Source organism: Colletes latitarsis, chromosome 12, assembly GCF_051014445.1.
Source record: "Colletes latitarsis isolate SP2378_abdomen chromosome 12, iyColLati1, whole genome shotgun sequence".
Lineage (NCBI taxonomy): Eukaryota > Metazoa > Arthropoda > Insecta > Hymenoptera > Colletidae > Colletes > Colletes latitarsis.
Genome location: NC_135145.1, coordinates 18,905,347 through 18,928,700, shown reverse-complemented (window position 1 = coordinate 18,928,700; position 23,354 = coordinate 18,905,347). Strand labels below are relative to the sequence as shown.

At 32.8% G+C, this 23,354-nt stretch overlaps 1 protein-coding gene across 4 annotated transcripts in view; it reads left to right on the top strand.

The window, feature by feature from the left end:
• Cmpy (crimpy) overlaps positions 1–23,354 on the top strand; it is a 553,068-nt gene extending 529,714 nt beyond the window's left edge. For 2 of the 4 annotated variants that reach the window (XM_076779488.1, XM_076779490.1), the window contains 5 exons: positions 357–536; positions 9,931–10,301; positions 15,245–15,586; positions 18,255–18,455; positions 23,034–23,354. In XM_076779488.1, coding sequence (XP_076635603.1) covers positions 357–536; positions 9,931–10,301; positions 15,245–15,586; positions 18,255–18,455; positions 23,034–23,279 — 1,340 coding nt within the window. In that variant the 3' untranslated portion in view covers positions 23,280–23,354. Of the gene's footprint in view, positions 1–356; positions 537–9,930; positions 10,302–15,235; positions 15,587–18,254; positions 18,456–23,033 lie in introns of all 4 variants that reach the window. The other 2 variants (XM_076779489.1, XM_076779491.1) reach the window with 2 other exon arrangements.

Here is a 23,354-nt window from a genome sequence, read left to right as displayed (position 1 = left end):
CTTACTCGAGTCTCTAATATCTTAATTTATCTGCTCGTAATATATGCAGGTAAAAAATGAGAAAAGGCACCCTCAAGCAAGATGTCATGTACTCCCAAGAGCTTAGTTTACGATCTCGTTATATCGTGGCCCAGACTATACTAAATACCCAGCGAACACGGAGAACCAAAAAACACGAAACGCGACACGGTCCAACCCTGACGACGTATCCCGCCGCGAGGTTCGTTCGTCGATCACGATCGACGAGCCACGGGGTCCGTCGCGGCGGGAAACGATCGGTCCGCGACGCCGTGGCTTCCCCGGGTGACGCTTCGCGCGACAGAAACCATCTGAAAGTGTCGTTTTTCCTGTGAAAGACTCCCGAGGCATCGACCCGTGTCCCGAAAACAGCGCGTTAACGGAAGATGGAAAGTGCGAATGCGCTCCCTGTTCACCAGCCAGCTGTCCGGCCGGTTATCGTCCCGTTCAGGTGACGGACGACCTCGATCGCGAGACACCCGGTAGCTGTTGCCCTCTCTACGACTGCAGACCCTCAGGTAATTACGAAAGGTCGTAATCGAGGCTCTCCCGCTCTCCTATCGGTGGTCAAACCGATACGCGGGGAATGCGCCCCCCCTGTCTAACGGGTCGATATCTTCGATCTACCTACTTCCTCCTCGCCTGCACCCGGTACTCCTGAGCCTCCGAGTTGCTCTCCAATCGCGATCCTCCACTGGGCAAATCTCCCGTTCCTTCGTGCTTGTAACATAGGTGTACGGCGTTTCCTGGTGCCGCGAGCGAGACGTCGCGATTTCGGTCTCAAGAATTTTCGTTGGGCAAATTTCACGCCGGAAACAGGGGTCAAAATTCGAAATTTGGGATTTGGAGAACCGATATTTGGGAATTAATCCAAATTTTAATCTGTTTAACACGTTCTCCGCTAAGTCGTTTTTGCCCGAATTGTCGTTGAGACCACGATATTTTCAGTGAATTAAATAAATGTATCTGTGTGTACCATATGTGGTACACGTTAAATTTGATCCTTCAGGCCACGTGTACCATAAATGGTACACGCAGACACATTTATTTAGCCCACGATGTTTTCAGCGAATTAAATAAATGTGTGTACCACATATGGTACACGTGGCTTGAAGGTCCAGTTCAACGTGTACCACGTATGGTACACGCAGCACATTTATTTAGGTCACGATGTTTTCAGCAAGTTAAATAAATATGTGTACCGTATATGGTACACGTGGCTTGAAGGTCAAGTTTAACGTGTACCACATACGGTACACACATCACATATATTTAGATCACGATGTTTTCAGCAAGTTAAATAAATATGTGTACCACATATGGTACACGTGACCTGAAGGTCAATTTTAACATGGACCATAAATGGTACACGTGACGTAAGTACGTGTTAGTGGGTACCTATAGTGTGAAAAAGCGTGTTTTTTTTAAAGAGCTTTTGCAGTCAAATTTGCAAGTTTTATTCATACATATTTCAATGATATTTAAAAATTTTTTAAACGAAAAAAAATTAAAATTGATGGTACTGTATATTCTCAAACATAGTTGCTTCTAAAAAAGGTGTTCCATGATTCCAGCCATTCTGTATTTTCGAAATGAAAGAAACGTGAACGATTCTTAATTAGTACGAGTTTTGCTGTAGCCCATAACAAACTAAAAACCGATAATTAAAAAAGTGGCATCCCTTTGAAGTTATATTAACGAGTTTTTCATACTTTTTTTTTTAATTCCGGGGAGTTAAAAAAAATAAAAAAATAACAATTTTAAATTGATTTCGGTAGAGGCTATAACCACACATGTAGTGAATGTGTACCCAAAATTTTAAGCCAATTGGTTGAGTATATTTTGCAGTATCGTGGACACCGTTTTGCAAAACATAGTTTTAGAAAAACGCTTTCAAAATTTTTTATCCCTATTACAATAACGTTGACCATCGTGTTTTTAAACAGCCATAATTCCGTTAATTTTAGGAATTCAGGTACAAAGTTATACAAATATATTTTCCAAACTATATTCTTTAACAAAATGCAAAAAAATTTATTGATCTTAAATTTTTTATAAAATTAATGTACGTTGAATAAATTTTAAAGGTTGAAACTAAAATTTTACATTAATCTATTTAATTGATCTCAAACTTTTTATAAAGTTTCTTAATATACAGGGTGTTTGGCCATCCCTGGGAAAAATTTTAATGGGGGATTCTAGAGGTCAAAATAAGACGAAAATCAAGAATACTAATTTGTTGATGGAGGCTTCGTTAAAAAGTTATTAACGTTTGAAGTTCCGCCAGTATTGAATTTTTTTCTAGAAAGTGAGTAGGATTTTGGGGGTAGGTCTATTCACCAAAAATGATTGTAATTGACCCCTGCAACCGAAAATAATTTTTCCAGAACGATTTGAAATTTTTGAATTTTCTCGAAAAATTTTACACCTTTTCGAATTTTTATCTCGAAAGTGGGTAGGATTTCGAGGGTATATGTAATGAGCAAAAATGATTGTAATTCAGCCCCGCAACCAAAAGTAATTTTTTCAGAATGATTTGAAATTTTCGAATTTAATTGTTAATAACTTTTTAACGAAGCCTCCATTAACAAATTGCTATTCTTGATTTTCGTCTTATTTTGGCCTCTAGAATCCCCCGTTAAAATTTTTCCCAGGGTTGGCTGAACACCCTGTATCCTCGAAAAATTTTCGCCATAATTCAGATCAGAAAAATGCATAGAACATTCCTTAAACTATACTATGTAGCAAGAAAAATGAGATCTCGAGGAGCTCAGTACGATCGATAGGGGATACGAAGTCGTGCACGATAAAAAAAAAAATCGTTATCTTCCTGGATACCTATTACAAGATCAAAAGACATTTCCTCTTTAAAACTACAGATATGTATGAACTGAATTGCTTTCGTACAGCAAATATTAATATTACTTTTGCGATGATATAAATTTATTGCTCCTCGAGTATTCGCCTTTTCCAAAACGAATGTTTCCCTCTGGAATTTTTCTTATCTTCAAGTGAGATATTTAAACCCGTCGAGATCTCATTTCTCTGTATTATGCAATGTAATTCGAGATGTATCGTGTGCATTTTCCTGTCCAAAGCACAGAGAAAGTTTGATAAAACAATTCATAAAAATGAGGCATTTTTACGTTGCAATCTTCAAACATTAAGTACTCGAAAGAAATAAAAAAAAACAATAACACAGTGAAGTAAATATTCTCTACATTTTCCTTTGAGAAAAGAAGATTCACGTTTTTTAATTAATCATAATTATCTTAATATTATTTAAATATCAAAGTTAAGAACACGAAAGAAATAAAAAAAAACGATAATACAGTGAAGTAAATATTCTCTACATTTTCCTCTGAGAAAAGAAGATTCACGTTTTTTAATTAATCATAATTATCTTAATATTATTTAAATATCAAAGTTAAGAACATGAAAGAAATAAAAAAAAAACAATGACACTGTGAAGTAAATATTATTTGCTTTTTACCCTCAGAGAAAAAAAAATTGATGTTTTTTAATTGAATCGTAATTATTTAAATATTAAACACACAGACTGTTGTGCTCATAAAAATACAATCCTACAAATGTAATGCTTGTTGAACCATTCATATTGCTCCCCTGACATTTTCTCCAATTGCATTTACAATGGATTTATGACATGAAACAGTTGCGTGGACCACCCTGTATGCATCTACATAAATTTATAACGTCAATATAGGATTGAGGTCTGGGGGATTTAAAGGACCAGAAAGTCCTTGTAGCTCGCTCACTTCAAAACAGATTAACCCCGTGACCCATATTTGGGAAATCATTGTTTGGGGAATCTAGTTCCTTGGTACTTGATTATTTCTAATACGAGCAGAAACCTCGCCTAATGCATGCACGTACATACGTTATTCAATTACTTTTATGAATAAGATCAACATCTTGCATTAATATTACTTCACAAAAGTTTTCAAATTTTTTTAAATATTCCTCCATGAATTTTACACAGTAAAATATTTTAAGTTGCCAATTAACATATTGTAAGTAATATTACTTTCGAAAAATTTTCAAATTGAATTTGGAAAATTGACAAAATTTTCAAAATTTTCAAAACATTTCAAAATTCAAATTTTCCTATATTTTCCTCGATGAATTTTAACAGTAAAATATTTTTCTAATGAATGTATTAAATTGCCAATTAACATATTGTAAGTAATATTACTGTTATTATACCAATTTTAATATTACTGTTATTAACAAATTTTTCAAATTTTTCAAAACATTTCAAAATTCAAATTTTCCTACATTTTCCTCCATGAATTTTACACAGGAAAATATTTTTCTAATGAATGTATTAAATTGCCAATTAACATATTGTAAGTAATATTACTTTCGAAAACTATTCAAATTGAATTTGGAAAATTGACAAAATTTTCAAAATTTTCAAAACATTGCAAAATTCAAATTTTCCTACATTTTCATTCATGAATTTTACACAGTACAATATTTTTCTCATAGGTGAGAACCTAATTTAATAAATTGTTAATTAATATATTGCAAGTAATATTGCTTTCTAAAAATTTTCAAATTTTCCTAAATTTTCCTCCATCAATTTTACACAGGAAAATATTTTTCTCATAAATGTATTAAATTGCCAATTAATATATTGCAAGTAATATTACTTCCTAAAAATTATCAAATTCAATTTGAAAATTTATCAATTTTTCAAAATTTTCAAAAAATTTCAAAATTCATATTTTCCCAAATTTTCCTCCATGAATTTCACACACTAAAATATTTTTCACATAGGTGAGAACCTAATTAAATAAATTGCCAATCATCATGTTGCAATTAATATTGTTTTCCAAAAATTAACAAATTTTCCTACCTCTTCATGGATTTTCCACACTAAAACATTTTTCTCATAGGTGAGTACCTAATTTAATAAATTATGCACCCAATCGGATAAAAAATCCATCAAAATATGTATAATCTCAACTTTATCAGCTTTAAAAATGCAATAAAGCTTACGAACGCATCCACTCTTTTTTTATTTCGATTTATTATTGCAAAATGCGATTGCATCAATTTTTTAATAAAAATCCTCGTCACTCTTCACTTATAAAAGAGTTAAGCCTAAAACCAGAGATTACAGAAGCCTCCAGAAAGTTCTATACCAATAGAATCGATCCAAAGAAACTAGCACAGTGGTGGAGATGGCTTAATAGCTTCAATTCGGGGCTGAAATTCTGTCTTTAACCGAGGGAATACTAATAAATTTTACTAATGTAGAAACTATCGCGTACTTACGAAGAAAATTCGTGTCAAAAATTTATTTTCACGAGGAAATCATCACTAACTCATTAATAATAACTATAAACTTTCAGATTATATTAATATTGGATTAACTTTGAAATTTGACCAGTGTATTTATAATTCCACAGGTGTGGGCAACTAGAATCGATGCAAAGACACTTGAACAGTGGTGGGGATGACTCAGTGTCTTCAATCCGGGGCTGAAATTCTGTCTTTAACCGAGGGATTACTGATTTCACTGATATACAAAGAAAATTCGTCTTGGAATTTATTTTCACCAAGAAAACCTTGCCTATTCCATTAATAACAATTATAAACATTTAATTTACATTAATATCTTTGAAATTGAGCCAGTGTATTCTAAATTCCACAGTTGTTGACCACTAGAATCGATCCAAAGAAACTAGAACAATGATAGGGATGACTCAATAGCTTCAATACAGTACTGGAATTCTGTCATTAAGCGAGGGAATACTGTTGAATTTTACTGATGTAAAAGCTATCGTGTATTTGCGAGGAAAATTCGCGTTGAAATTTATTTTCACCCCGAAATCCTTGTCCTGGCCATTTAATAATAATTGTAAACTTTTATCTAACATTAACAACTTCGAAATTTTACCATTGTTTTTTTAATTCCACGTGGACCACTAGAATCGATCCAAAGGAACCCAGAACAGTAGTGGGGATGACCCAGTATCTTCAATCCGGTCCTAGAATTCCGTCTTTAAGCGACTTCTTATTGCAGAAATCCGATTGCACCAATCTTTTAATAAAAAATCCTCGTCACTCTTCACTCGCGAGTGAGTTGAGAATAGAGATTACCGTAGTAGCTGGGGTAGTGCCTGCTCTTACATACATAAAGCCTAAAACCAGGATTAAAGAAGCCACCGGGAAGTATAGTTCGTTAAGGTTAAATGAATTCCAAGTGAGAAAGAAACAATAGACGCGGCCGTCGTAGCCAGCACGACCGTAATTAAGGATTAAAGCCGCGGCTCTCGTTGAAAATTGCGCCGCTCGACGTTCTTGCCGACATTAGAAATTCGAGTCGCCTCGATTATAATCAGCGAGAAAGCCCCGGCTGATCTCCGCGCCGGGTGGCTGGGAAAAAGCCTTTTAAGTTTCGAGCTACGCGGGGGACCCGGTTTGGCCCAGCGCCGCGCAAACTTTCGATTTACCTGTTGAATTTTAATGAGACCATTCTTATCTCGCGAACGCGTCCACGAGTGCTCCCGATGCCACAACCACCCGCCCGAGCCCCAATAGCCATCCATTTTGAAATTTAATGACGATCGCCGGGAATAATTACGAAACCACGACGATCGGAACAATCGTCAACCTGGGAGAAACCAAAATTCAAATCTCAGTGTTTATTAATTACCTAATCTTCCACGTTTCTGTAATGGTAATTGGAACTTCTCCTTTTCCTCTCTCGTAATTGGCAGAAAATAATTTGCAACCCGGTGAACGAGGAAGTTCGATTTAACGTGTGTACCATTTATGGTACACGCGGCGTGAAGGTCAAGTTCAACGTGTACCATATATGGTACACGCAGACACATTTATTTAGGCCACGATGTTTTAAGCGAATTAAATAAATGTGTGTACCATATGTGGTACACGTGGACTGAAGGTAAAGTTCAACGTGTACCATATATGGGGCACACGGACTGAAGATCGAGTTCAACGTGTACCACATATGGTACACTCGGACTGAAGATCGAACTCTACGTGTACCACATATGGTACACTCGGGCTGAAGATAGATTTCGACGTGTACCACATATGGTACACGGACTGAAGATCGATTTCGACGTGTACCACATATGGTACACGGACTGAAGACTGAGTTCAATGTGTACCACATATGGTACACACAGACACATTTATTTAAGCCAGTATGTTTTCAGCGAATTAAATAAATGTGTGCACCATTTATGGTACACGTGGCGTGAAGGTCATGTTCAACGTGTACCATATACGGTATACGCAGAATTTAGTGACCATTCTCATCTCGCGAACGCGTTTACGAGTGCTCCCGATACCACAAGCATGCACGAAACCTCCAATAGCCATCCATTTTGAAATTTAATGACGATCGCTGGGAACAATTACGAAACCACAACGATCGAAACAATCGCCAACCTTGGAGAATCCAAAATACAAATCTTAATGTTTATCAATTACCTAAGCGAAAATATTGATCTTCGATGTTTCTGTGATGGTAATTGGACCCCCCTCCACTTCACTCTCATTATTGGTAGAAAATAATTTGCAACTCGGTAAAGGAGAAAGTTCGATTTAAATTGCAATTTCGTTAACAGCAATCTCGAAATTTCGAGTTTCTGGCTTTGTAGCTGCACCCGGTACCGCGGGGTGTTTAATTACGCTTTCGACATAATTAGTGACGTAATGATAATAAATATTGATCGAGCCGTTTCGATGGGCATTCAGCTTCTGTAGAGCTCCGTCTGTTTTGTTAACAAACATCGATTAATTGGTAAACATAAACTCCGGTTTGTCCGGTTGTTCTTCGCGAACGTCGCTACCGGAAGATTGTACCGCCATTTTGTTCCCGATTCGTCAAACGAAACGTTTAGTATCGTAGGAAGAAAATCAGAACTGTATTAGAAAGAGTGAAAATTGAAAAAGTAACTGTTTTAAATGTTTTCAATTTTGGAATGAACTTTCTTCAAAAAAATTTTAACTAAAAAATTTTTATTAAAAATCGAATTTAAGCTTGTATTATTGAATTTGTATTTACTTTTTATTTTGTAAACTAGCAAAGATTGACTGAAAAGCATCTGTTTGAGTAAAACTCGCAATTTCTTCCAAAACTTATCTTCCTTTCTCCTTAAAATACAAGTTTCAAGTGACGTTGCCCAGACTTATGGCCCAAGATGGCCGCCAGTCTTCTATGCATAAGTCCTGTAATTGCTTTTCGAAGAGTATTCCAAAGTTTCGGGACCAAATTCTCGAGGTAATTCGACGATTACAGGCTTCTCGACAATCGGAGACTTCGATAGTTGGCAACTCAGGACTATTACAGAACGATTACTATGCTATAACCAGAATCGATTTAGAAAAACTTACGTAACAAGAACTTCGTGTTGAACTAACGTACAACTCGCTAAAGATCATTATTTGAACGACTAGTAACCGATATACGAGTCTCCCTCGCTTCTTGCAAAAATCTGCGTTAGGGATACATGCAAAAGAATCGTTTGGCTTTAGAAAAAAGTATGTAACTGAAACTTTGCATCGAAACAACGCGTGAACTTGTCAGAAACCATTATTTCAACGACTGCTAATCGATATACGAGTCTCCCTCGCTTCTTGCAAAAATCTGCGTTAGGGATACTTGCAAAAGAATCAATTGGCTTTAGAAAAAAGTATGTAACTGAAACTTCTTGTCAAAACAACATGCAAACTTGTCAGAAACCATTATTTCAACGACTACAAATCGATATACGAGTCTCCCTCGCTTCTTGCAAAAATCTGCGTTAGTGATACATGCAAACGAATCAATTGGCTTTAGGAAAAAGTATATAACTGAAACTTCGTGTCAAAACAACGTGCAAACTTGTCAGAAACCATTATTTTTAACAACTAGTAACCGATATGCAGTTCTCCCTCGCTTCTTGCAAAAATCTGCGTTAGGGATACATGCAAAAGAATTGTTTGGCTTCAGAAAAAAGTATGTAACTAGAACTTCGTGTCAAAACAACGTACAAACTCGTCACAAACCATTATTTTTAACAACTAGTAACCGATAAGCGGTTCTCCCTCGCTTCTTGCAAAAATCTGCGTTAGTGATACATGCAAACGAATCAATTGGCTTTAGAAAAAAGTGTATAACTGAAACTTCGTGTCGAAATAACGTGCAAACTCGTCAGAAACCATTATTTAAACGACTACTAACCAATATACAGTACTACCTCGCTTCTTGCAAAAATCTGCGTTATGGATACTTGCAATAAATCGACTATTCATGTTCCTTCGACTCCAGAACTGAATTTCGTGACTATTCTTTGCATTATTGATATAAAGACGTTACTTTCGTTCGTATCGTTTTTATTTTTCGTTTTTTTTTTCTATTTTTCTAGAAATAAACGTTATAATTAATCGTTCCACACACGTGGCTCAAATTTTATTGCAAGAAAAGAGGCAGTACCACATACAGGGTGGATGGTTCACCTACATAAGACCATCTAAATATTTTCTCTAATAGTATGCATAGAAAAAATATTTTATACGCTATTTGAATGGTTCGAAAAAACGATTAAATTACAACATTCTTTTTCTAAGGTAATTTTTTTCGTAATTCACAAGGTTATCGATGTTTTTTTACATTTAATTTTATAATTTTTTTTATTGCACCGTATAGTTGATGCAAAAATACGTTCAGTTAAAAACGACCTCTAAATTAAAAAATAAATAGAAATAAACAGTTTTTGTTTATCGTGGGACTCTGTAAGTGTAAATAAACATGTTTTAATATTCCGGTATCCCCATTTAGATAGGCCACTCTGTATAAAACCAAGAAAAGACCCAAAAACTTGTTTCATTTCCATTTCGAAAATATTAACGAAGCGTTTCCCATTGCAGAGTCTGTATCGTGGGTAAAGGTGGCGACAGAGGACGCGAAATCGACGAAACATTGCATCTACGAGGACAAAGCGAAGAAGGTGGGCGAACAATGGCAGCAGTCGGACTGCGTGACCTGCGTCTGCGAGGAGGAGGGAGTGTCCTGTCAGGAACCGATGTGTAAGTCCTGCGAAAACGCCATTCCTCCGAATCCGGGCGAGTGTTGCCCCCACTGTCCCATACCGACGAACGCAACGATCGAGGAACTCGAACCGCCTTGCCGAAATTCTTTAGAAAACTGCGACTTGACATGCGATCATGGATACGTGAACGACGAGAGCAATTGCCCACTCTGCAGCTGCATCGTGCAAAAGGTACGTGGGAAAAATAATGTCCTTCGAAATCAATAAACGTAAATCAACGAGTCCCCAATATTTGAAATTCTTCAAAATTGTGTGAATAGTCAGGAAAATCTTAAACCTTCGATTTTAATAACCATGGATATCAAATTTAAATATTTATAATTATTATGCTGAAATTTAATTTTTTTTTTATTCAGTTTTAGTTACCTTGGAAATATTTGCAAGCAACACATTAAAATTTAATTTTTTTTAATTCAGTTTGAAACATATTGAAATTTAATTTTTTTTTTATTCAGTTTTAGTAACCTTGGATATATAAAATTTGAATATTTAGAACGAACATATTGAAATTTAATTTTTTTTATTATTCAGTTTTAGTAACCTTGGATATATAAAATTTAAATATTTGCAACGAACATATTGAAATTTAATATTTTTTTGATTCAGTTTTAGTAAACTTGGATATATAAAATTTAAATATTTGCAACCATCGTATTAAAATTTAATTTTGTTTAATTCAATTTGAGTAACCTTGGATATATAAAATTTAAATATTTACAACGAACATATTTAAATTTAATTTATTTTTTATTCTATTATTTAGTAATTTTTTTTATGTGAGTCAAATCATCTGGTGATAATTTATTTATAACAAAATTAAATATAAATTGAGTATTTTGAAAATGTTACGAAATAGTTGAATCTTTTCAGTCCCATTTGAATTCTCAAATGTTATTTTTCCCCCATTTTACTCTTATAGAAAATTATGGTAAATTTTCAAAAATTCAGTCAAGTAAATTTTTTTTCAAATTTTGACTGGTTTGGTTGTTCTAATGTTAAATACCTTATAAATTATATGTCTAAAGCAATATTGTCTAAAACTTCTTCCAGTACAGAAGTTAGTAAGAATTTAGTAAATTTTCAAAATTGCAGTGAAGTAAATTTTTTTCAAATTTTGTTGAGTCATTTTGACTGGTTTGGTAGTTTTAGTGTTAAATACCTTATAAATTATATGTCTAAGACAATATCGTGTAAAACTTCTTTTAGTACAGAATTTAATAAATTTTCAAAAATTGAATCGAGTAAATTTTTTACAAATTTTTTTGGGTCATTTTGACTGTTTTGGTAGTTATAATGTTAAATACCTTACAAATTGTATGTCCAAGGCAATATCGTCTAAAACTTCTTTGAGTACAGAGTTTAATAAATTTTCAAAACTTGAATCGAGTAAATTTTTTCCAAATTTTGATAAATTTTATGAATGGATTATTTTGACTGCTTTCGTAGTTCTAAATATTACTACAAATTATATGTCGAAGGCAATATCGTCTAAAACTTCTCCTAGTACAATTTAGTAAATTTTCAAAAATCCAATCGAATCAATTTTTTACAAATTTTGTTGTGTCATTTTAACCGGTTTGGTAATTCTAATGTTAAATTCTTTATAAATTATATATCCAAGGCAACATCGTTTAAAACTTCTTGTCTTACAGTTTAGTAAATTTTCAAAAATCCAATCGAGTAAATTTTTTACAAATTTTGTTAATTCATTTTGACTAGTTTGGTAATTCTAATGTTAAATTCCTTATACATTATATGTCCAAGGCAACACCGTATAAAACTTCTCCTAATACAGTATTTAATAAGAGTTTGGTAAATTTTCAAAAATCCAGTCGATTAAATTTTTTACAAATTTTTTTGGATTATTTTGACTGCTTTGATAATTCTAATGTTAAATACCTTACAAATTATATATCCAAGGCAACACCGTATAAAACATCTTCCACTATAGAATTTAACAAAAATATAGTAAATTTTCAAAAATCCAGTCGAGTAAATTTTATACAAATTTTCCTAAATATTTCAAATGGGTCATTTTGACTGCTTTGGTAGTTCTTTTTTAGTGTTAAATACCTCATAAATTACACGTCCAAGTATCATCTAAAACTTCTTCCAATACAAAGTTGAATAAATTTTCAAAAATCAAAATGAGTAAATTTTTTACAAATTTTTTTGGATTATTTTGACTGCTTTGATAATTCTAGTGTTAAATTCCTTATAAATTATATGTCCAAAGCAATATCGTTTAAAACTTCTCCTAATACAGTATTTAATAAGAGTTTGGTAAATTTTCAAAAATCCAGTCGATTAAATTTTTTACAAATTTTTTTGGATTATTTTGACTGCTTTGATAATTCTAGTGTTAAATTCCTTATAAATTATATGTCCAAAGCAATATCATTTAAAACTTCTCCTAATACAGTATTTAATAAGAGTTTGGTAAATTTTCAAAAATCCAGTCGATTAAATTTTTTACAAATTTTTTTTGGATTATTTTGACTGCTTTGATAATTCTAGTGTTAAATACCTTACAAATTATATATCTAAGGCAATACCGTATAAAACATCTTCCACTATAGAATTTAACAAAAATATAGTAAATTTTCAAAAATCCAGTCGAGTAAATTTTATACAAATTTTCCTAAAAATTCCAAATGGATCATTTTGACTGCTTTGGTAATTCTTTTTTAGTGTTAAATACCTCATAAATTACACGTCCAAGTATCATCTAAAACTTCTTCCAATACAAAATTGAATCAATTTTCAAAAATCCAATCGAGTAAATTTTGCAAAAATTTTCCTAAAAATTTCAAATGGGTCATTTTGACTGCTTTGGTAATTCTTTTTTAGTGTTAAATACCTCATAAATTACACGTGCAAGTATCATCTAAAACTTCTTCCAATACAAAATTGAATAAATTTTCAAAAATCCAGTCGAGTAAATTTTTTACAAATTTTTTTGGATTATTTTGACTGCTTTGATAATTCTAGTATTAACTACCTTACAAATTATAAATTCAAGGCAATAAACATCTTCCAGTACAGAGTTTAACAAAAATATAGTAAATTTTCAAAAATCCAGTCGAGTAAATTTTATACAAATTTTCCTAAAAATTTCAAATGTATCATTTTGACTGCTTTGGTAGTTCTTTTTTAGTGTTAAATACCTCATAAATTACACGTCCAAGTATCATCTAAAACTTCTTCCAATACAAAGTTGAATAAATTTTCAAAAATCCAGTCGAGTAAATTTTTTACAAATTTTTTTGGATTATTTTGACTGCTTTGATAATTCTAGTATTAACTACCTTACAAATTATAAATCCAAGGCAATAAACATCTTCCAGTACAGAGTTTAATAAAAATATAGTAAATTTTCAAAAATCCAGTCGAGTAAATTTTATACAAATTTTCCTAAAAATTTCAAATGTATCATTTTGACTGCTTTGGTAGTTCTTTTTTAGTGTTAAATGCCTCATAAATTACACGTCCAAGTATCATCTAAAACTTCTTCCAATACAAAGTTGAATGAATTTTCAAAAATCCAGTCGAGTAAATTTTTTACAAATTTTGTTAATTCATTTTGACTAGTTTGGTAATTCTAATGTTAAATACCTTACAAATTATATATCCAAGGCAATACCGTATAAAACATCTTCCACTATAGAATTTAACAAAAATTTAGTAAATTTTCAAAAATCCAGTCGAGTAAATTTTATACAAATTTTCCTAAATATTTCAAATGTATCATTTTGACTGCTTTGGTAGTTCTTTTTTAGTGTTAAATACCTCATAAATTACACGTCCAAGTATCATCTAAAACTTCTTCCAATACAAAGTTGAATAAATTTTCAAAAATCCAGTCGAGTAAATTTTTTACAAATTTTTTTGGATTATTTTGACTGCTTTGATAATTCTAGTATTAACTACCTTACAAATTATAAATTCAAGGCAATAAACATCTTCCAGTACAGAGTTTAACAAAAATATAGTAAATTTTCAAAAATCCAGTCGAGTAAATTTTATAAAAATTTTCCTAAATATTTCAAATGGATCATTTTGACTGCTTTGGTAGTTCTTTTTTAGTGTTAAATACCTCATAAATTACACGTCCAAGTATCATCTAAAACCTCTTCCAATACAAAGTTGAATAAATTTTCAAAAATCCAGTCGAGTAAATTTTTTACAAATTTTTTTGGATTATTTTGACTGCTTTGATAATTCTAGTATTAACTACCTTACAAATTATAAATTCAAGGCAATAAACATCTTCCAGTACAGAGTTTAACAAAAATATAGAAAATTTTCAAAAATCCAGTCGAGTAAATTTTATAAAAATTTTCCTAAATATTTCAAATGGATCATTTTGACTGCTTTGGTAGTTCTTTTTTAGTGTTAAATACCTCATAAATTACACGTCCAAGTATCATCTAAAACTTCTTCCAATACAAAGTTGAATAAATTTTCAAAAATCCAGTCGAGTAAATTTTTTACAAATTTTTTTGGATTACTTTGACTGGTTTGATAATTCTAGTATTAACTACCTTACAAATTATAAATCCAAGGCAATAAACATCTTCCAGTACAGAGTTTAATAAAAATATAGTAAATTTTCAAAAATCCAGTCGAGTAAATTTTATACAAATTTTCCTAAAAATTTCAAATGAATCATTTTGACTGCTTTGGTAGTTCTTTTTTAGTGTTAAATGCCTCATAAATTACACGTCCAAGTATCTAAAACCTCTTCCAATACAAAGTTGAATAAATTTTCAAAAATTCAATCGAGTAAATTTTGCAAAAATTTTCCTAAAAATTTCAAATGGATCATTTTGACTGCTTTGGTAGTTCTTTTTTAGTGTTAAATACCTCATAAATTACACGTCCAAGTATCTAAAACCTCTTCCAATACAAAGTTGAATAAATTTTCAAAAATCCAATCGAGTAAATTTTGGAAAAATTTTCCTAAAAATTACAAATAGCTCACCACTTTGATAGTTCCAATGTTAATCACTTCAATTTCTCAAAATTATTAAAAATCTCGCGTCCCAAAATTCTGCACTAAAAATTTGCAATCGAATGGTGTTTTTTGTAACATTTTTAACAACCAGGTTTCCGGGTTTCAGGAGAACGAGGTAGTGCATCCACCAGCGGACGTCGATAAAGTTTGCCCAGAGCTGCCGCATTGTGGACTCAATTGCGACCTCGTGAAGGACGAGGGAGGCTGCTCTGTGTGCGCTTGTCAGACACCACAGACCTTCGAGGAGCCCACCAACGACAGCGTCGTGATCGACGCGACCGGAAAGAAGATTTGCCCGGAGGTCAAGTGCGACTTGCACTGCGAACGCGGTCTGGTAATGGACGAGAACGATTGCACGTTTTGCAAGTGCAGGGCACCCAACTCCAACTGTCCGCCCCTGGTGGGATGCAGAAAACGATGCACCTTTGGCTACAAGACGAACAAACGCGGCTGTCCTGTGAGTTTTATTTTCGCACTTTCTACTCGAAACAAAAGAATCTTCCAGTAAACAATTTTTTAAACTAATTCGCTGATTTTGAAATTGTTCTGAACTATTCTGGGTTAAACACAGCATAGTGCGTATGTAAATTACTAGGAAGTTTCAAGAACGTAATTTGTGAAGAGCTGTGGTCATCGATCTGTGTTTGTTGGGTAACTTCGTAATTGATTTGAAACTGGAAATTAGGTTTTCGGTGGGTTCGAGTCCATTAAATACCAAACTATCGAAAGTAGGAGGTTTGTAAACAAATTGGATGATTACTTTTCGTGTTTTCATTTCGACAATAAAATGGAGAATTTGTGGATGATTGGAGAATATTAAACACGAGTGTGCAAAAGGGAACACATTTATAAGCGAAACAAATAATGCAAAATTGACTTAACACTGACCTAGACCGACACATTATTTCAAGAGTAGTTAGTTCCAGAAGAAACAATTATTCACGAAAAAATACTGGCTAGTAATTACGAAAAAATTCTGTATACAAGTTTAAATAAACAATTTATAATCCAGTTTTATCGTACACCAGTTTTATAATCGATAAGAATTGCTGAAACATTTGTGGGTATGTAGTGTAAAAGTAAATTGCAAAATAAACATGGAAGACTGCATAAATAATGATGATTGTTATGCTAGTCAGATGGAGGGTGAAATGCCCTTTAAAATGAGTGCTCGTTCAAGGTGATAGCATAATTAGTTCCAGAGATATAACGATTTTTGTTTCACGTTGATCGCGTGGCTAGTTCCGGAGATATGAGGGTTTAAAGCATTTGTTTACGTTTCACTGTTTACGTCGCGAGGTCACTGACCTCGCGCGATCGTAGTAAACGTGACGTCACTCAGTCTCGACTCACGCACGCAAGAGAGTGAGAGGTCGTACGCGTTAGACGGTGACAGACATAGTCGAGTTAAAAAAATTACCTTTTACATAAATTACGATATCTCGAAAACGGAAAGTCGGATCGCCAAAATCCAAAAACCATTTTTAAAAAAGAAGCTTCGCCGCTGCTAATGGCGGTGTAATAATGGATAAAGCTTTAATAGTTTCGAAACTGCAAGCGTCTAAATTTTGACTGTTTTTAATACGCGTTGTTAAACTGTTCTAAGGCAGTGGACGCTGAAGATTCTCTCTTTTCGTCTTTGGTATACATATATCTTCTAATTACATCGAAAGCTAACCAGAATTTTGTCCAGCTTTTTAAAAAAAAATATAAATCGTTTAAACTATATATTTTTCTCAGAAAACAAACAATAAGAATAAAAGTGAATATCGAAAGATCCATTATATTTAATTCGCTGAATGTCGCTAAAATATTATTGCATATTAGAAATTCTAAACGAAATTTTGAAAACGATCATTTACCCTATTGTGGTAGATTCAATGTCGATAAAAACAAATTTTTCTCAGAAAACAAACAATAAAAAAATTCATTACTAAAAATATAATATGTAACCAGAAATGGTACCACGAATTTACATGCGAATCTTTAAAACACCATAACTTCTGAACGGATTGGACGATTTTAATGTTCAAAAAGCCAAACGCCGCGTATTTTAGTGTAGAATATGTAGCAATTATAAAAATATTCGAAAAGTTGTTCCTTGACCCCCTAAAATGAGAAAAACCCCATAAAAATGGACCAATTTTGAAACAGCCATAACTCCTACAACAGTGAATATATTTCAAGGAAACTTTTTTCTGAAGTAGAGCTCCTAGGTACCTACAAAAAAGTATTAGACAAAATTTCCGTAGCGAGCCAAACAAAGTTATTAAAAATGAAAAACGAATTTTTAAGAAAAATCAAACAGGCGAAAAAAAAAATTTCAAATCGTTCTAAAAAAATTATTTTTAGCTAGTGGGGTCAATTACAATCATTTTTGGTGAATAGACATACCCACGAAATCCTACGCACTTTCGAGAAAAAAATTCGAATAAGTGGACAAATTTTTCGGCAAAACTAAAAAATTCCAAATCATTCTAAAAAAATTATTTCTGGTTTCAGGGGTCGATTACAATCACTTTCGGTGAATAGACATACCCACGAAATCCTACGCACTTTCGAGAAAAAAATTCTTTTGCGTGGCCAAAAATGATTCCCCAAAATTCCATGCGTATATACGTACAAAGCATTCGACCATACCTGGGAGAAATTTTAATGGCAGATTCTAGAGGCCAAAACAAGACAAAAATTAAGAATAGCAATTTGTTGATTGAGGCTTTGTTAAAAAGTTATTAGCATTTGCGCCTGTAAATAGACAACCTGCGTACAGCCACGTGCGCCAGCGTCTCACAGGCATAACCTTAAACGTTAATAACTTTTTAACGAAGCCTCAATCAACAAATTAGTATTCTTGATTTTCGTCTTATTTTGGTCTCTAGAATCGCTCATATAAATTTTTCCCAAGGGTGACTGAACACTATATTTTTTAAAAACGATCATTTATCCAGTCGTGGTAGGTTCAGTGTTAACAAAACCTAATTTTACTCGATTGCTTGCCCACCGTCGAACCTAGCTTCACGTAAACAAAGTCTTAACCATTTTCTGAACCAAAATATCCCATCCTGTAGGCTCTAAGGAAGAAGTCGAAGGCGGTCTCGAGCTAACCACGCGTTGCATCGTTTCAGATATGCCGTTGTCGAGCCTCCTGCACCGATCACCTGAACGGAACGCATCCGGAAGGATCGACTTGGCAACCGAACGCGTGCACCACGTGCACCTGCGAGGCCGGAGGAAGACTCGGCTGCAGAGAAACCATCTGCTCGGTAGCCTGTAGCAATCCGTTGCCTCCGAAGCCAGGAACCTGTTGTCCAATCTGTCCAATTACGGTAAGTACCGACCCAGAGGCGATGCACAGTGCTCGAAAACGGCGATTTAAACTCGAAAAAGTCTAATTTTTTGTACCATCTCCAATATCATTTTACTGTTTTTTTTGGTGTCATTAAAAAGCTTGTAAATCCTTGAGGATCTTCATTTGAAACTTTATTTATCCTCAGAAATTAGTTAAATAGGTTAATTTTTAATGAGAAAATCGACGTTTCTATTCTTCTTGGAAATCTGTTTTTGCAGTTCATATTTCTTCTGGGAAATAATGATTTTATAATAATTTTATTTTGTACTGTATGAATGACTGGAAGGTACTTTATTTTAGAATAAAAGTACTTGATATATTACTACAATAGTGAATATATTTCAATGAAATTTATTTCTGAAGTAGAGCTCATGGATATCTACAAAAAAGTATTGGACAACATTTCCGTGGAGTGTCTAACAAATTTATTAAAAATCAGAAACGAATTTTTAAGAAAAATCGACAGGGTGTAGATGGCTAAATTTTATGACGAAAAAAAAAATTTCAAATCGTTCTGGAAAAATTATTTTTGGTTTAGGGAGTGAATTACGATCATTTTTGGTGATTACACATACCCCAGAAATCCTACGCAGTTTCGAGAAAAAAATTCATTACTAAAAATATAATATGTAGCCAGAAATGGTACAACGAAATTTCATAGAAACGTTTAAAAAATCATAACTCCCGAACAGATTGAGGGATTTTAATGTTTAAAAAAGCAAACGACGCGTATTTTAGTGTAGAATATGTAGAAATTCTAAAAATATTCGAAAAGTTGTTCCTTGACCCCCTAAAATGAGAAAAACCTCATAAATATAGTTCAATTTTCAAACGGCCATAACTCCTACAATAGTGAATGTATTTCATTGAAATTTATTTATGAAGTAGAGCTCATAGGTACCTACAAAAAAGTATTACACAACTTTTCTATAGGACGTCAAACAAAATTACTAAAAATGAAAAACGAAGTTTTAAGAAAAATCGACAGGGGGTAGGTGCCTAAATTTTTTGGCGAAATTGAAAAGTTTGAAATCACTTTGGAAAAATTATTTTTAGTTGAAGGGGTCAATTACAATCATTTTTGGTGAATAGACAAACCTCCAAAATCCAATCCACTTTCTAGAAAAAAATTCGGGAAGGTGTGAAATTTTTCGAAGGGAAAAAAAAAATTTCAAATCGTTTTAGAAAAATTATTTTCAGTTGTGAGAGTTAATTGCAAGCATTTTTGGTCATTAGATATACCCCCGAAATCCTACGTAGTTTCGAGAAAAAAATTCGAGAAGGTGTGAAATTTTTCGACGGAAAAAAAAAATTTCGAATCGTCTTGGAAAAATTATTTTTAGTTGCAGGGGTCAATTGCAAGCATTTTTGGTCAACAGACATACCCTCGAAATCCTACTCAGTTTCGAGAAAAAAATTCATTACCGAAAATTTCATGTCTGACCATAGCGTCGATATGTTTCACTGAATTTTCATGCGAATCTTTAAAACGTCATAACTTCTGAACGGATTGGACAATTTTAATGTTTAAAAAAGCAAACTGCGCGTATTTTAATGTAGAATATGTTGAAATTCAAAAAATATTCGAAAAGTTGTTCCTTGACCCCGCAAAATGAGAAAAACCCCACAAAAATGGTCCAATTTTCAAACAGCCATAACTCCTACAATAGCGAATATATTTCTATGAAACTTTTTTCTGAAGTAGAGCTCATGGATACCTACAGAAAAGTATTAGACAACTTTTCAATAGGACGTCAAACAAAATTACTAAAAATGAAAAACGAATTTGTAAGAAAAATCGACAGGGGGTAGATGTCTAAATTTTTCAGCGAAAATGAAAAGTTTCAAATCGTTTTGAAAAAATTATTTTCGGTTGTGGGAGTCCATTAGAATCATTTTTGATGAATCTATATACCCCAAAATTCCTACGCATTTTCAAGAAAAAAATTTAAGAACGTGTGAAATTTTTTGACAAAATTAAAAAATTTCAAATCATTCTAAAAAAATTATTTTTAGTTGCAGAGGTCAATTGCAATAATTTTTGGTGAATAGACATACCCCCGAAATCCTACACAGTTTCGAGAAAAAAATTCTTCACCGAAAATAAAATGTGAGGCCAAAAATGGTACCCTGAAATTTCATGCGAATCTTTAAAATGTCATAACTTCTGAACGGATTGGAGGATTTTAATGTTTAAAAAAGCAAATTACGCGTATTTTAATGTAGAATATGTAGAAATTCTAAAAATATTCGAAATGTTGTTCCTTAACCTTGTAAAGTGCCGAAAACCCCATAAAAATGGTCAAATTTTCAAACGACTACAACTCCTACAATAGTGAATATATTCCAATGAAATTTAGTATGGAAGTAGAGCTCATGGATGGCTACGAAAAAGTATTAAACAACATTTCCGTAGCGCGTAAAACAAATTTATTAAAAATGAAAAACGAATTTTTAGGAAAAATCGACAGGGGGTAGCTGCTGAAATTTTTCACTGAAAAAATTAATTTCAAAATATTCTAGAAAAATTATTTCTGGTTCCAGGGGTCGATTACAATTACTTTTGGTGAATACACATACCCTCGAAATCCTGCGTACTTTCGAGAAAAAAATTCTTTTGCGTGGCCAAAAATGTTCCCCAAAATTCTATGCGTATATACGTACAAAGCGTTCTGCCATACCTGGAAAAAATTTTAGTAGGAGATTCTAGTGACCAAATTAAGACGAAAATCAAGAATAACAATTTGTTGATTGAGGCTTCGTTAAAAAGTTATTAACATTTAAAGTTCCGTCTGTAGAACGACAATCTTCGAACAGCTGCGTACACGTGACAGTGCGCCATTCTACAAGTGCAACTTTAAACGTTAATAACTTTTTAAGGAAGCCTCCATCAACAAATTGATATTCTTGATTTTCGTCTTATTTTGATATCTAGAATCTCTCAACAAAATTTTATATTAAATATCACTCATATTTGAATTAAATTTTTATAACTTTGGATACAAAATTTAAATATTTAAACCCATCATATTTATATTTAATTTTCGTAAATTTTATTATTCAGTAATTTCTTTTATTGTAAATCCTCTTTAGTCCCAATTTGAATTCTCAAACCTCTTTTCAACAATTTTGAATTTCTCAACAATAATAAAAACAAAAAAATACCAAATGCAACATAAAAAAAACGCATTTTACAGTAGAAGACTCGAAGTGAAATATAATTCTTCACGTCTAAATCGTCGTTTTCGAAAACTGTTCGTCGCGTTATAAATAAATAAACGAATCGACGTGAAAATACAAAAATTCTATTCTGTCCGCAGAAAAAATTTTAGTGGGAGATTCTATTGGCCAAAATAAGACGAAAATCAAGAATAACAATTTGTTGATTGAGACTTCGTTAAAAAGTTGTTAACATTTAAAGTTCCGTCTGTAGAACGATAATCTTCGAACAGCTGCGTACACGTGACAGTGCGCCATTCTACAAGTGCAACTTCAAACGTTAATAACTTTTTAACGAAGCCTCCATCAACAAATTGGTATTCTTGATTTTCGTCTTATTTTGATATCTAGAATCTCTCAACAAAATTTTATATTAAATATCACTCATATTTGAATTAAATTTTTATAACTTTGGATACAAAATTTAAATATTTAAACCCATCATATTTATATTTAATTTTCGTAAATTTTATTATTCAGTAATTTCTTTTATTGTAAATCCTCTTTAGTCCCAATTTGAATTCTCAAACCTCTTCTCGACAATTTTGAATTTCTCAACAATAATAAAAACAAAAAAATACCAAATGCAACATAAAAAGAACGCATTTTACAGTAGAAGACTCAAAGTGGAATATAATTTTTCACGTCTAAATCGTCGTTTTCGAAAACTGTTCGTCGCGTTATAAATAAATAAACGAATCGACGTGAAAATACAAAAATTCTATTCTGTCCGCAGAAAAAATTTTAGTGGGAGATTCTATTGGCCAAAATAAGACGAAAATCAAGAATAACAATTTGTTGATTGAGGCTTCGTTAAAAAGTTATTAACGTTTAAACTTCCGCCTGTAGAACGACAATCTTCGAACAGCTGCGTACACGTGACAGTGCGCCATTCTACAAGTGCTACTTTAAACGTTAATAACTTTTTAACGAAGCCTCCATCAACAAATTGGTATTCTTGATTTTCGTCTTATTTTGATATCTAGAATCTCTCAACAAAATTTTATATTAAATATCACTCATATTTGAATTAAATTTTTATAACTTTGGATACAAAATTTAAATATTTAAACCCATCATATTTATATTTAATTTTCGTAAATTTTATTATTCAGTAATTTCTTTTATTGTAAATCCTCTTTAGTCCCAATTTGAATTTCTCAACAATAATAAAGACAAAAAAATACCAAATGCAACATAAAAAAAACGCATTTTACAGTAGAAGACTCAAAGTGAACTATAATTTTTCACGTCTAAATCGCCGTTTTCGAAAACTGTTCGAATGTTAAATAAACAAATCGACGTGAAAATAAAAAAATTTCTATTCTGTCCGCAGCATCCGAAGGAGAACGAGACTGGGGGCCACCAAGGTAGCAGAAGCTGGGGCACGGTACCGATCACGTTGATCGTCATACTATCGGTGCTCTGTTTGGCGTTGATCGTCGACATAGTCCGCAGTCGATTCCGCGGACGACTGTCGCCGTCGGAGACGTCGTTCGCGTCGTATCCGTCGCAGTACTACAAATACGTGCCCGCGTACGACACGCCGATGCATCGAAACGAGAAAATCGTACCCCTGTAAAAGACTGTAAAAAGAAAAAAAAAAACAAAAAAACAGAGAAAACCAATTCCGAGAGAAATTACGAAAAAGTCTTGG